The sequence below is a fragment of the Peromyscus eremicus genome, chromosome 4 (assembly GCF_949786415.1).
Source record: "Peromyscus eremicus chromosome 4, PerEre_H2_v1, whole genome shotgun sequence".
In the NCBI taxonomy this organism is placed as follows: Eukaryota; Metazoa; Chordata; class Mammalia; order Rodentia; family Cricetidae; genus Peromyscus; species Peromyscus eremicus.
Window position 1 is genome coordinate 41,270,722 of NC_081419.1, and position 14,544 is coordinate 41,285,265.

The 14,544-nt window shown below is 36.2% G+C and overlaps 1 protein-coding gene across 1 annotated transcript in view; it reads right to left on the reverse strand.

Moving 5' to 3' along the window:
* The window catches only part of Kcnh7 (potassium voltage-gated channel subfamily H member 7), a 150,468-nt gene that overhangs the window by 15,277 nt on the left and 120,647 nt on the right, over positions 1-14,544 (reverse strand). The window contains exons 9-11 of the mRNA XM_059258841.1: positions 13,995-14,200; positions 12,140-12,221; positions 1,394-1,657 (exon numbers count right to left, since the gene is read on the reverse strand). Of these exons, the coding sequence (XP_059114824.1) occupies positions 1,394-1,657; positions 12,140-12,221; positions 13,995-14,200 (552 nt within the window). The remainder of the gene's footprint in view (positions 1-1,393; positions 1,658-12,139; positions 12,222-13,994; positions 14,201-14,544) is intronic.

Genomic DNA, 14,544 nt, shown 5'->3' on the forward strand with positions numbered 1-14,544 from the left:
AAAAGGACATTGTATGTTCAGGAACTGGAGTTATATGCATTTATGTACCACTAGATGGATGTGGGAACTAGGAACCAAGCCCAGGTCTCCTACAAGTGCAGCAAATGCTCTTAATCATTGAGCCATCTCTCCAGTTCTGTATGATGCCTTTTTAATCTTCACATTTAAATTAACTAAGAAATAGTTGGAAAATAAAACCTAGTAGAAAATATTAAATAGAGCTTAGGATTTGATCCTAGAAAATTTTATTTACAGATTATATTGTTTAATAATAATAATCAGTTGGTTAGAAAATTATTTCTATCTTAAAATGAATAATTGGGTCCTGGGGTTGGTCAAATCATTTACCCAAAGTCATATAGGATGGCAGAGCTATTTTTATAATCCAAGTAGTCTGACCCACATCTCCAAGTTGACTTAAATAGCAAGATCTAGCTAGATATATAGATCTGGTACATTGATTGTTCTTCCTGTAGCATTTTAAAAGTGTTGTTTTCTATCCTTTATCATAAAATCTGAAAAATAAAGCATGCTGCTCAGCTCTTGTGTATTTTCTACAACAAATCTTATGTATTTTGTTATTCCTTTCAGGGGAGATGTGAAACAAGAATGTTATCAAGACTATGTTTTATGTCAAGATATTCCTCTTCCTTCTAATCCACAGTGAAACACAATTCTGTTTGGTTTACATTGTGTTGTAATTGGATGGAGCTTCCATATTATAAAGTTATTAATGCTGAAGTTAAGAATTGATACAGAGAGTGAATACTAAAAACTGACCTGTTAGCTTTCAGCAAATAGCTTCTGATCCTTTCTTCCTGTAATCAACAAGCTGCCAACAGCACTGTGCTTAGTCTTACACTAAGTTTAACTGCCATAAAAACCTCCCAAACTAAAATTTTTTGGGGAACACTATTGTAGGATTATGCAAACTCTTTACGGATGTCCTTCAATCTTAAGACATTTTAAACATTTCATGAATTGAATGGGTTAGTGTTAATCCCGAAATTCTCCAGAAAAACCAGTGCCACCATTTTGGCTGAATTTACACAAGCTTTTATTAAAAAATATTAAATACTGACAAAGACGGAACTTGGCCGGGACCATCACCTGACCATCAACTTTCCAGGTAAGTGGACTCGAGACACGTGTTGGAGGAGCTTACATGGGCAAAACCCATAGACCACCATCCTTTTACAGGATGCTTCGTTGTTGTTTTTCAAGAACTACAGTTCCCAGAATCCCAGGAAGTTACCTGGTCTTTGGGCAGATGGGGCATACAGGTTAACTTTGGGTCTAACATCAGACGAACCTGGGCTTATGCAGTTCTTAGTTTCTGAAAAGCAATCGTTTCCCATCTAGCAATGAGGAGCTACCGCGGATGCTCAGTTACCTTTGCAAGAGTGACTTCTTTTATCTGTGTGAATTCTTCCTGAAGGAGGCATTGTTTCTTCACCGTGGAGTCTGGTTGCTTTCACCTTTCTTGGTGTAGAATCTACTGTTCCCAAGAAGAGTGGCTTTTGTTCATCATCGATGGAGGAGATGAAGGATGACGATCTGCTTTTCCTCTCTCCAAAATGCTTCTTGGAACTCTGATAACGTCTTATTGTGTCTGTTGAATCGTCAGGATCATTTGTGCTGTTTTCTTTGCTAAAATCTATCAAAGAGAGGTTATTTTCATAGTCAATAACCAAATGTGGGTCTTTGTGCACATTATACTAAATGGCTATAAGTAAACTACCTTTTACTCATGGAAATATGTAATGTGTAGACTTCTAAATTCAAGGGTTATTAGCTTATCTTCATGAAGTAAAATACTCATTTCAAAATTTAAAGAAAACGAACAAGAGCGAATTTATATGGAAGAGAAATGATGTGAAAATTAAAAATTACACACAGTCAAGTCTTATTTAGTCTTAGAATCAGGCATATTATCTCTTGAGGAAAATGGAGAGACTAGGGAAAATGTGTCCTAATTCTAAAATATCACCACTATACAGCTTGTTATTTTTTTTAACCTTTATGCCGTATCGTCTGTGACAATCATTCACACATTGTAAAGGTCAAAGCTGGAAGCCACTTCAGTAAAGTCAGGCAGACCGAGTTTCAACCTTAGCTCAGGAAATGGCCTTGACATTCCAGGGAGTTTGGCTATGTAGCACGTTGCAAAGAATATAAAGCTTAAATACAGTAATTGAGGTAAGTTTCTTTACCTAATTACACCAAGGCCACTGATGCATATTGACTACTTCATAGAGAAATGTCAGGATAATTTGAGCTCCGAAGGTTGTGTTAGAACATATTTCAGCAAGAAAAACTCAGAAACAAATCTCAGAACTTGTTTCTATTAGTGTCCTGGGGAGAGAGTGCAATTCTCCATCTGGTTCCTGCTAATAACCAACCAACAAAACTCCAAGAGGTATATCATTTTCTAGAGAAATTTTGAAGACAGTGTCCCCATCCACCCTGTGCCTGATGTGCTCATTTTGTTATTTATAGAAGGCCAGATGAACAGATTTAAGGTCACTCCAGAGAAACTTCCAATTGCTTTTCAAAATTCCCATATGGCAATGAAATGAAACAAAGATATTCCCCCCCCTTTTTTTAAAAAAAAAACAACTTATAATTTAAAAAGTATTAAAAGCCAGAAAGCAGCTCAAGGTAAAAATGGGCAGTGTTTAAAAATAAGCTTTCTCTGAAAGTATGTGGTCTGTCAGTTTAAGTCTAGCAAATGCAGAGAACCTAATGTAGTTCCTTAAGATATCACACTTGTTCAGCGACTCCATCATCACTGTGAACATTGCAGACCCTCCAGCAGTGTAGTGATGACTACTGCTCTGAGATTTACACGTTGGCACTCAACCACCCATCCAACTGTGATTATTCAGATCAGCACATGCAAAAGTCCTTTTCTCCAGTATCATTGACCCAACTCCCCTTAAACTTCCAGACTTCATCCTTCCCGTTTTCCTCTCTGTTTTCTTTATCTTGTCTCATGCAGAGCCTTCTGGCAATACCACCAGCATTCTCCTCTTTGTGAGCATATCATTTCAATCCTCAGGAAACAACAGGTACCAACTTTATTTTAGTAAGTTTGAGAAAAGGATAAAAGCTTAACTTTTCTCAGTTTTCACTGTTCCAAATTTTCACAGCCTGTGTTTCCAGTCCTAACTAACCCTTTTTGAATTTAATAGTCTGGACAGAGTGGTATTTGTATCAACTCAAGCTTCCCATCTTAACGTTGGCATTCTTTGTAACTAGATCACAGAGTTTTTCCTAGAGGAACCAAATTTAAATTAAACTAGCCATTGAATCATGTGCCTTTCATCCAAGTGTGGGCAATTATAGTCAATACATACCACAGATTAATAAGCTAATTTGTCACATTTGATTTGTCATTGTCTGTGGATTTTTAATCCCCTCCACATGGGTTGTCTCAGCAGTTAAGAGTTTTTGATCTTTCAAAGGACCCAGGTTTGGTTCCTAGCACTCAGAGTTCACAGCCATCTATAGCTCTAGGTCTATGGATCTCACACCTTCTTCTGACCAGTGTTGGCACAAGGCACACATACGGTACACACACATATAGACAAACACTTGTACATATTAAATAAAATAAACAAATCTTTAAAATGTTAAATCTCTACCTGTGGAAAAACGCTCCGTCTCACCTTCTAAGAGGCCCAGTTTTAACTTACTAACTCATGGTTTGATTTCAGTTCTTTAGACATAAGATATATTGGTTAACATGAATGAACTAAAACAGGCTGATTTCAATGTAGGAGAGGTATCCAGACTGTGATGAGTAAAGAATAACTAATATTTAGCTCAATAGTCTAAAAATGCCAATTATTCCATATACATAGGACTTACTACCTCTTGTACCGGTTACTTTTTTCTGCCAGCTTGACACAAACTAGAGACATCTGGGAAGAGGGAACTGGCCTGGGGGGAATTTCCTAGTTTAATGATTGATGTGGGAGTGGTTTGCCCCTGGGCAGGTGGTTCTGGGTTGTAGAGGAAAGCAAACTAAGCAAGCTGTGGAGAGCAAGCCAGTAAGCAGTGTTCTTGCCTAGTCTTTGCTTCAGGTTCCTGTTCTAAATTCCTGCCTTATCATCTCTCAGTGCCTCGGTGATGGACTGTAAGCTGTAAGGCAACTGAACTCTTTCCTCTCCAAACTGGCCCGCTATTTTATCACAGAAATCCTCTTAGCAAGAAGTGGAGGTACATGAATAATGAAATAACAGAAAAAGTTTGGTGTTCTTGAATGTTTCTGTACTCCACTAGATTATTGCTGTCTGTGTGAACAGCTGCTTGGACGAAGCCTTCCCAAAGCAGGATTTTCTGTTTAATACTAGCTAAATTAAAACTTCATTTTCTATCACATGAAATGGAAATGGAAATGACAATCTACTTGTAGACTGAAAATAGAAACTGTCATGTTTAGTCTGGAAGCTGGCAGGTGTAATTCGCACAATTGAGCTGTTGAAATGCACTGTTATTAGCCTTCAAGTACTAGATTTTGATGGCCTGTCCCATTTCTGCCTTTCCCTAGAGAAACTGAATTATTTGATAGCCATTAAACAGTATCATGGCAGGTTTTTCTTCATTCTCTTCCCATTCTGCATCGGTATTCCAGGCAAATATTGAAGACAGGGAGATCACATTCTGAAAGAGACCTGAGGAAAGTTTATGCTTTCCTCTCTTCTACAAATGAGGTAACAATCACCCATTCCAATCATTTTAAGGAGAAGAATTCTTTTCTGATTCAGTATCAAACTTGCTTTCTGAATCAGATGACTGTAAATCTTGGGGTTTTTTTTTCCCTCCCATTTCTATGGCTGACAATGCTTTTCCTCCTCTTTTCCTCACAGGACATAATTCTACGGCATGTGTGGCTTTCCTTGTCGGTGAGTCTGTAGCTTCAGGATGAGTTCAAGTTAATGAAATTAAACTTTTTGATGGAGTAGCTGACCCAGCTGTCTTACAATTGATAATAGAAATAGCTTCTGTGACAAAAAAGTCAGGGAATAAATACTTAAACTCCCTCTGTCTTTTACAAGTTCTTCTTTTCAGATTAATTACAACTTTTATTAGTCAGACTCAACAGGGAGACATAACTCTTGGTCAAAGAGAGACATTTAATGAGTTTTCTAGGCATCTGGGTTTTATGTTTCCCACTGGTGACAGTTTGGAGGTAATCTGAGTACTCTCTAGCCAGTTAGTTTAGGAAAACATTTCATTCGGAACTTAAAGCCAGGAGTACATTTCTTCACTTGTCATTAAGTACCTTAGGCCCTCTGTCACTTCAGAGGCTTGAAAGGGGACCTTTAAGTAGATTTCCATACAAATGGTGGATTAAACAGCCTTACAAACTAAAAGAAAGAAATGATGCATTTGAGGAGATGTCACAGTTTTATTTAGGACAAATAGGTTCTAAAGCTCTGTAATAAAGCAAGATAATGACAGTTAACCTGTAGTGGGGCTTAGTAATTCCTAGGAGAAGATCTTAAACATTTTTTCCACACTGAGGAAAGAAGCAATGGTTATGCTGGAAAGTATGGTTGTGGCAATTGCTTCTTGCTCTCTCTCTCTCCATATGTGTGTGTGCATGGATTGCCAAATATTGCATTATATACCACAGTTGTAGGCAGCTTTTGCTTTTTAACCATGCTTCTAAAGATCTTGTAAAGAAAGAAAGGTTTCACTACATGCCACTAAAAGAGGTAATACAAATTATATAATTATTTGTTAATAGGGGTATTTATTTATTTATTTATTGAGACAGATGTAGCCAGCTTGGCCTCAAAATCACTAGTTAGCCAAGGACTGTCTTGAACAATGTATCACCCTACTTATCCTTCTCAAGAGCTGGGATTATTGATATACATCATATCGACTGGAAATCATTTATTTTTGAGAAAGATAATCTGGAACTCAGACATCAAATTATTTTGCAAATTTTATGAAAGGATTGATTTTAAAAAAATTAGATTTATACCCTGCCTCACTCATAAAATAAGTTTAACAATGTTTTCATTTATTTCTTTAGTTACTGTCATTGATGTTATTTTCTTTTGAGAAATATTTTCAAAATTTACTGGATTCTAGCATACAATCACTAATAAATATAAATACATATAATACAAATCACTAAACAAAGTAATAATTCCTACAGTTGTCAGTAGAAAAGTTGTAATAATTTTAAGGTGCTTAGATTGTGTCCATGGAACACTGAACTTTTAATTTAAAATGTCGGTCTCTGTTCCCTACTTTTAATGTGGGACCATGTACGCCCACTGGAAGGAGATGATAAGTATACTTCCAATGATTTCCCTCCATCTGGTTGTAACAGGCACATCTTTTAACACCTCATTTCTCTCTTGTATTGTTTATTTTTTACTGTTTTTCCTTTTTGGAAGTTTGTTATTGATAACAAGCTTTGTTGTGATTGCCAGCAGCTGCAGGAGTTCTCTAATCTTCAGCAGCTGATTATTAGGTCTACAAAATCAAGATAGTACATATATTTCCTTTATAGAAACACATTTAGGATTCTGGGAGAACTTCTATTTGGCTAACAATGTTTATTTTCCTTCTGATTCCACATATTTTTCAAGTGAAACTTAAGTGAGGCTAATTATTTACCGTATCTTTTATTTTTAACGCCTTGGAAAAGGAAGTAGGGAACATGACCATAAAGGATGAGTAGAAGCAAAGGTAGGTATTTCTGCTGATTCTGAGCGAGAACTTCAGCAGGTACAGTCAAGCTAGATCTGTCTTTGGGAGGCTCACACTTTCCATTCCCTCCTCCTATAATAATGATACAAGGTAACCCAGGCTTTAGGTGAAAAATGCCCCAGCAGTTCATTTTCCTAGAAATGCACAGTATCAGCAGGTGCAGTATGTCATGGTTGTTGGTTTCACAACATCAGCAGTTTCTAAATGGTAAAACCAATTAAAGAGTTCCCCCTTTCTAAATTATCTTTTTTTCCTTGCTCACCATTTGCTACAAATATGGAAAAGCAAGTTCTACAGAATTCAGTGGAAATCTTTGTTTTTGCTGCCAAACAATAAAAACAGGTGTAATAAAAATGGAAAAGCATAGATAAAGACATTAGTTGTTATACAGAAGTTTTGGTTTGCCTGTTAACTAGTGAAAATTTTTCTCCTGTAAGTAGAAACAAACTTTTTAAAACTAAAAAAAAATGATTTAAGTAAATTACCTAAGAGCATTTAGTACACAACAAACACTCAATGATTGTGTTATAAATGAATGGGTGATTGACTTACATTCACAACATTGTTTCTGTTACTGGATTATTAACTACCTAATGTCATAGGTACTCCAACCATCTATTAGTGACTACTTTTGTACATTGGGTCTACAGAAGGCGTTGAGCAGAACACTCCAACTATTTGACATGTAAGTCCTGTTGGTATATATACATATATGTATGTGTGAGTATGGAATGGTACTTTATGTGTAAATACATACATATATACCAAGACACAACTACATATTTTATAATATACTATCCATAATACTTTTTTCCGTGTTAATCTACATGCCATTGTGCTAATATTGTATGTATTTTATTGAGTGCATACATCATAATATTTTAAAAGAAGTATTCCCAAGACTCAATCACGTTAGCACACTTGAGAGTAAGCATAATCCAACATTGTAGACCACTTAAGTAGAAGTGATTTTTCATTGTTTCTTTCATTAATTTTGCCCAGCCATCACAGTTTCCTTGGCAACAGAATACATCACTGAAGCATCATTTTTGTTCTTTGCTTTATGTAGCAAGAAGATTCTACTTCCATCTTGAGAACTCTAGCATCTCTACCTATGCTGACCTTAGTCATAAATCCTAGGTGCCTATGTACCAGAAGTTAAAGACAGAATTACCTTCAAATTTTCTATGATAATTCTTTCTTATTGGAAAGTGGGTTTATTTCCTTAGAATAAATTTGAAGCTCATGAAGACGAACTATCTACATCAACAAATTCCTTATGATTAAGTCAGCTTGGCAGAGGTCCTGACCATTTCTTTAAATATGCTGTTTGTGCATGCTAAGGAGGACATGCTAAGGTCTAAAACCTAAGAACTTCCAGATTCTTGTTGCGTAGGCAATGGGAAACCAGGCAAGATTTTACCTCTGTCTGCCTGTTTCCTATCCGCAGACTATTCTTCTCCCCAGTGTCTCTGACAGTTGATTTCATAAGACATCAACACTCCTGGAATTCAAGGATCTGTCTCATAGGAGCAGTAAGCTAACACTAAAATAATTGGTACATTCCCTAGGAGCTTTTAGTTTATTCAGCCCTAGGTTGTTCAGTATCAGAGAATCCTCTGGAAATTCTCTATTATTGTACATTGACCTCCTCTATGTGTTTTTTTTTCCCCAGAAGATAATTTTATATGACAAAATATTGGAAGACTGATCACCTAAAGAGCCTTAGATTAAGGTGACTGGGACTAAATTGCTCTCAGCAAAATTTGCACTTGCCAGCAGCAGCCTGGAATCCCAAAGAAAAAAAAGGCTGTAAAGCTCTGGATAATGGTAATTAATTGTATTTTCACATTGTTGAACTCACAGTAACACACGGGCATGCTAGGAAATATCAGAATGATACAGGAAAGCAAATCTCTTGCTATCTAAACTTTATATAAACTATATCTCATAAACTATGGCTGTGATTAAAGGGAATGTTTTCAACATCGATAGAAATGTCTGGGTACATGAACACTGTGTGAATTGTGACATGATTTCAGGGTCTTATCAGAAGATAAACGTGAGATTATTTGCCTTGAGAATGGGGAAACTGAACAAGATTGAAAGGGGATTTAATAAATCTTCAACCCTGTGGGGAACTATTGTACATAGGCTACATTGCTGGACTATTCTTCATTTCCAGTGAGATAAAACCAAGAGATTAACATCAGGATGAGGGAGTTAGATTAACTTTATGGAAAAATAGCTCGACATCAGGGGTGCTGTTTTAGAAAACTCCACCAAGAAAATAAAGGTGGTCATTGCAGGAAAAAAATTGCCTATTTATGAGTAGTATATGGAGTTGATTAAATGATTTAACTATTGATACAAGACAACCAATATCTATCAGGTTTTTTTTTTTTTGAATCTAGAGTTTGGTAGAGAAAAACAAAACAAAACAATTATGCCAATAACCCAAGCACAGGGCGGCTTTGGCGGTATCACAAGAGGAATGTACCTTGGGAATTCATAAAAAATCCTTGTGCATTTAAAGTGATCAAGAAAATGCTCATGCTAAACACATCACAAACCACAATTGAAGTGAGTGAAAAACAGCCTGGTCTGATTGTATGTTAATGTTTACTTGTGTTTGTGTTTGTATGTTTTCAAAAAGGCATGAAATTTTTTGCAAGGAATAACATATGCAAGAACACGGACACAATGTACACAAAAGAGAGAAGAGTTTTAAGTCACTAAAAATAAATAGCAAGCTAGTAGATGATATCTCCAAGGGAAAATATTCCAAGGGAGTAGATTTAAGAAGAGAACTTGAATTAAAAACACAAAAAGGAGAAAGAAAAAGGTTATTCAAACGCCATTGAATTTGTGCTTCCTCTCCTCTTCCTCTTTCTTCCAGTGGCTTTAATCTGGCTTGAAAACGGCAATCCTTTTGCTTCAGCCTCTTGAGTACCAGGGTTATGCAAACATATCATTCTGCCTGGCTCAGTTATAATTCCAATAGACAATGCTGTACATATGGCAAGCCCTGGAATCACTGGGAACCAGTATATCCCATTTTTATGAAGTTTACAATTCACAGGTAGACAGCATTGAGAAGCAGTATTTTGAATACCTACAACTGAAATAAAGGCTTCAGAGGAGATGAACTTCAGGGCAAAGGCAAGGAGCTGATGAGAATAGTTAAGAGATGACTGTATGAAATAGTATGAGATAAAAGACTCAAAGAAGTAGGAAGAAGCCAATTCTATTAACAATACACAGAACAGGAGACTGTTTTCTCCAGGGATGAGCCCTTGATAGGTTATCAGATTCCAAATAGTCAGTCTTAAACACATTTATATACCATCAACACTAAATAGATTCAATAGATTGTCTACCATCTATGTATGTATGTATGTACATATGATCTATCTATCATCTATCTATCTATCTATCTATCTATCTATCTATCTATCTATCTATCTATCTATCTATCATCTCTCATCTACATATGTACCTATATCTATATCTTATCTATGTCTACATGTAACAATTAATGAAGAAGTTATAAATTTGAGGAGTGGGGGCATGGGAAGAGTTGGAGTGGGAAGAGGGAGAAATAGAAATGTTAACATAGCACCCATGTATGAAATTCTCAAAATAAATCTTAAAAACTAATAACAATAACAACTCATATACAGAATATTCCTATTAAATTCCTTGGAGGAATTTAAATATATAGGTGACATAAATGTAATTGGAAAAAAAAACTCATCAGTGGCCCAAGCTGCAAAATAGATGAAAATAAAGTAGATTTTACATGGAAAATGAGTTAGTTAAAAAGCTAGTTTAGTATTCTAAGGGGATATATGATGATATCCAGGCTCAATATGGCTGTGGAGATGGAGCTAAACGAACCAATAAATACATAGTTTTGAAAGTAGAGATGCCGGAGATAGCAGTAACAAGCCTTATCAACACTGGAGTTTCTGCATAGCTTGAGAGAAGTTATGATCCTACATGTTTGTGGAACTGGTCTGGATGGTGTGAGCATTTGTAGAGTAATAGATATGGAAAGGGAGGTGAATTCCAAGGAAGCATTAGGAGATACCTTGAGAGCTTAAGTAGATAGTTTAATAAAAAGTTGGATTCACAGTATGGATGCTCATCTGGCCTGTAGTTTAAGATATTAATATGTACACCTCCCAAATGAGGACAGAATGAAATGAGAAGCATAAATGATATTAATCAGAGAAATAGTATACTACAAATAAAGAAGGCAGAAGATATCTTAAGAAACTCAGGGGTTTGGGGAGAGTGCTGAGTAGATAAAGTCTCATAAACAAGAAGATATGAGTTTAATCTCTAGGACCCATATAAAAACATTGAGATTGTGACATGTGCATGTATTCCAAAAAATGGGAAGGCAGAGGATCCTGGAAGTTCACTGGGCAGCCAGTGTAGCTTAATTTTGAGAACCAGACTGGTGAGATTCCATCTCAAAGGAAGGGGGAAAGACTCCTAAGGATGACATTTGACAGTTTCATGCCCTCTACACACATGTATACAAATGTGCACGTTCACCCCAAAACCATGTGAACATGTAGGCATACCAAACACATAAACACACACACACACACACACACACACACACACACACACACACACACACAGACAAAACTCTAAGAAATGACAAACCAGATGAGAACATGTGAATCTGTGAGGTAGAAGGAAAACAGGAGGAGTGGAGAGCTACAGACACCAGGCAAAGAGTGTTCAACAGGAAGAAGTGACTACTCTGTCCGGTGACGCTGGCAGACCAAATAGGAAAAGGCTAGAATGTTTGTGAGATCAGAAGGAGACAACGTGCAAGTTTCTTCATGAAATCTTTGTCTCGATGCCAGGCACAGGTATGTGTGTTTGTATCTGGGATCTGGGATCGTACTGGAGTGTACTTGTTTCTGTTCCTGACTGAGGGTGGATTCCTCTCACTCCATGATGTAGATGAGTTCTATTTTGTGCCTTCATCCACATAATAGCTCTGTGTGGTGCTGGGGAAGGGACTGAATTCCTGACCTGAAATGAAAATTCCTCTTTCCAAAACACTCTGCCCCGAATTCTGAGTATACTTAGCACCTATTATTAACTTGATTTCATTTTTAATCAATTTACCCAGTTTCTCTATTGGTGCTGTCCTTGAAGACATGGAGTGGCTTTGTTGAAGGATGCAAATTTAAAGACAGCAAGCCCCAAACAGAAGCCATGTTTTTAGTTTGGGAACCAAAGTGATTCTCCTAACACCATCAAAGGATAAATTGAATTTGCTTTTGAAAATCAGAACTATAATAAGTGTGTAAGCAAGAAGAGCTAGTCACCACGTGTTCCAGATTAAACTTTACAAGTAGGAAGAATTAATTACCTTTTTCGCCTTCACTTTCAAAGGACAATCTCCTTCTTCGTAGTTTACAGGTGTCCCCTTCCGAATCATTTATGGATTGGGACTGCAGCAAAAGATCAGCCTTTGTTAATGGAACTCAAAGGTGAAACTAGAAGGTTACTCAACTTGAACATGATGTATTATCAGCAAACTCTTTGCTATGTCATATCACATCAACTACTTTAAATCTTAAGAATTACATTTTTGGCCAGTAGTAACAATAATTTGCTTGAAGATTGTCTCTAAATTATAAAGAAGATTGATAGAATAATTCCAATAGCTTCAAAATTTGATTGGGGAAGCCATGGTTTGTAGGAGTTATAGGTTAAGAATGTTAGTATCTGGCATTAGAATTTAGAGACAAAATATGCCATGTAAGGGGACAAAATATTCCACATAAGGGAATATTTTGTATAACATGATAAACTTTTAAAATATTAATAATTTAGACAAATAGAACCTTCATTATTGCTAGCAAAATGTGTGAATCAATTAACAGTAGCTAGGATGTATAAATTATTTAGTAATGAACATAAGGCTAAATTTAACAATAAGTACATGATTGGAGACAATAGATACTATGTTGAGGGACCTTTATAACACTTGTTTCAGCTCCTCCTCTTCCTCTTTTGATTGTCTCTACCACATCAATCTTGTAAATCAAAACAGAAGCCACTGCACTGTTCATTTGGGTGCTATCTGAATATCAGTACAAAGGAATTACCTTAAGTTCATAGTTGGTTTTTGGACAAAACTAGAAAGAGGTTTGGTGCCGTCTGACAGATATCACAATAAAGCATTCAATTAAAACTACTATGAGAATATAGTTTTAAGAACTGGAGACTTTTTACTGTGTGTTTTAATTTTTTTCATTGGTTCGAAGACAAGGTTAGCTCACTTAGCTCAATTAGAACACTGAATGGCCATCTGACGACCCTAGAAACTGCTGCTGCTTAAGTCTCTCAGAATGCTCGGAGATGAATACAACTCCATGGAGACTTAAATCTAACATCTTTTGCCTAAATATTGACCTAGGGAATTTTTCCATGGAAAATATTAGCTCATATGGAAATACACTGGGCAAGTTCCAAGTGCTCCATGTTTGATTTATAGTAAGAGGGCATTTAGAATTGGAATGGAGTTCCTGAAACTTGAGGAACTAACTTAGTAATAAATTGTGAGCTACAATGTAAGTTATCTTTCCACAGGACAGGGCCAGTTTATAGATCACAGTTCACAGTGGAGTACAGTAAGAGCCAGACTTCCCGAATCATTATAGGTTAGATAATGTGCAGAATTAAAAATAAAATATCATTTCTATTAGACCACATTTTATTCACTCCATAGCCTAGATTTGCACTCTATTGTAGGAGTTAATTAATTCATATTTCATTAATTTGAAAATTGAGTTTAGTATTAATCTAAACTTTAATAAGGCTAATATTTTCAGTATTACAGAGAAATCAGTAGCAGCTGATATGGTAGAAATAATAGATGAGAGAATATTCCGTCCTCTATGTAAGATAAACTCCTTTAGGGGATTTTTTTAAGTTCATTGAAACCACCCCTTTTCCTACAAATAGTATAATGGAAACCAAGACTCTAAGAACTCCTAAAAGGTCAAACTTAACTGACCTTTAAAAAAATTATTCAACATCTTTTAATACTGAATTCCTGCCCTATAACTTATTCATTTCAATATTCAGCTGGTCTTTTCTCTAAGTATTTAATATATTGATAAATTTTTGTTGCAACGTTTTGCTGGTTGTTTTCAGAAGCACTTGGCAAGTCTATGAATGGCATTTCAGAAGGGTGAAGGCCAGCAGTGGGTCTCTACCTTTGCACTCTCGTGTCTTAGGTTGAAAGTCAGTTCGAGATTAGTCAGAAAGTGGTCAGAAAACTCTGGATACATATCCAAGACCTCCAGTAAGTCTTCTCGCTGGATCTTGTGCAGGTCACAGTACGTGAGTGCTCTCACATCTGCATTCGACTTGCCAGGCTTGGCATAAAGGTGAACCATTTCCCCGAAGATATCATTTTTTCCTAAAATCAACCAAAAAAGAAGAAGAAGGAAAAAGAAAGAAAAGGAGGAAGAGAAAGAGAATTAATGTTTTTCCTTATAAAGTAGAAAGGGACATCGTCCAACTGACAAATCATTGAACCAAAGATTTCAAATGTAAGATCCTATATACCTGCAGGTGCATGGGGAGCAAAATTCTGTGTCTTGACTGATTGTACAATGTTTGCGGAGTGAAACTTTGCTCTTTTTAAAAGTCACGGGTTCTGTTATAATCTCTTTCATTTTTTTATTTAGGCTCTTTTGCTAAGCATGTAGGATCTAGAGGATGCCTTCATTTTGTTACACTCTTGAGTGCTAGTTATCGATC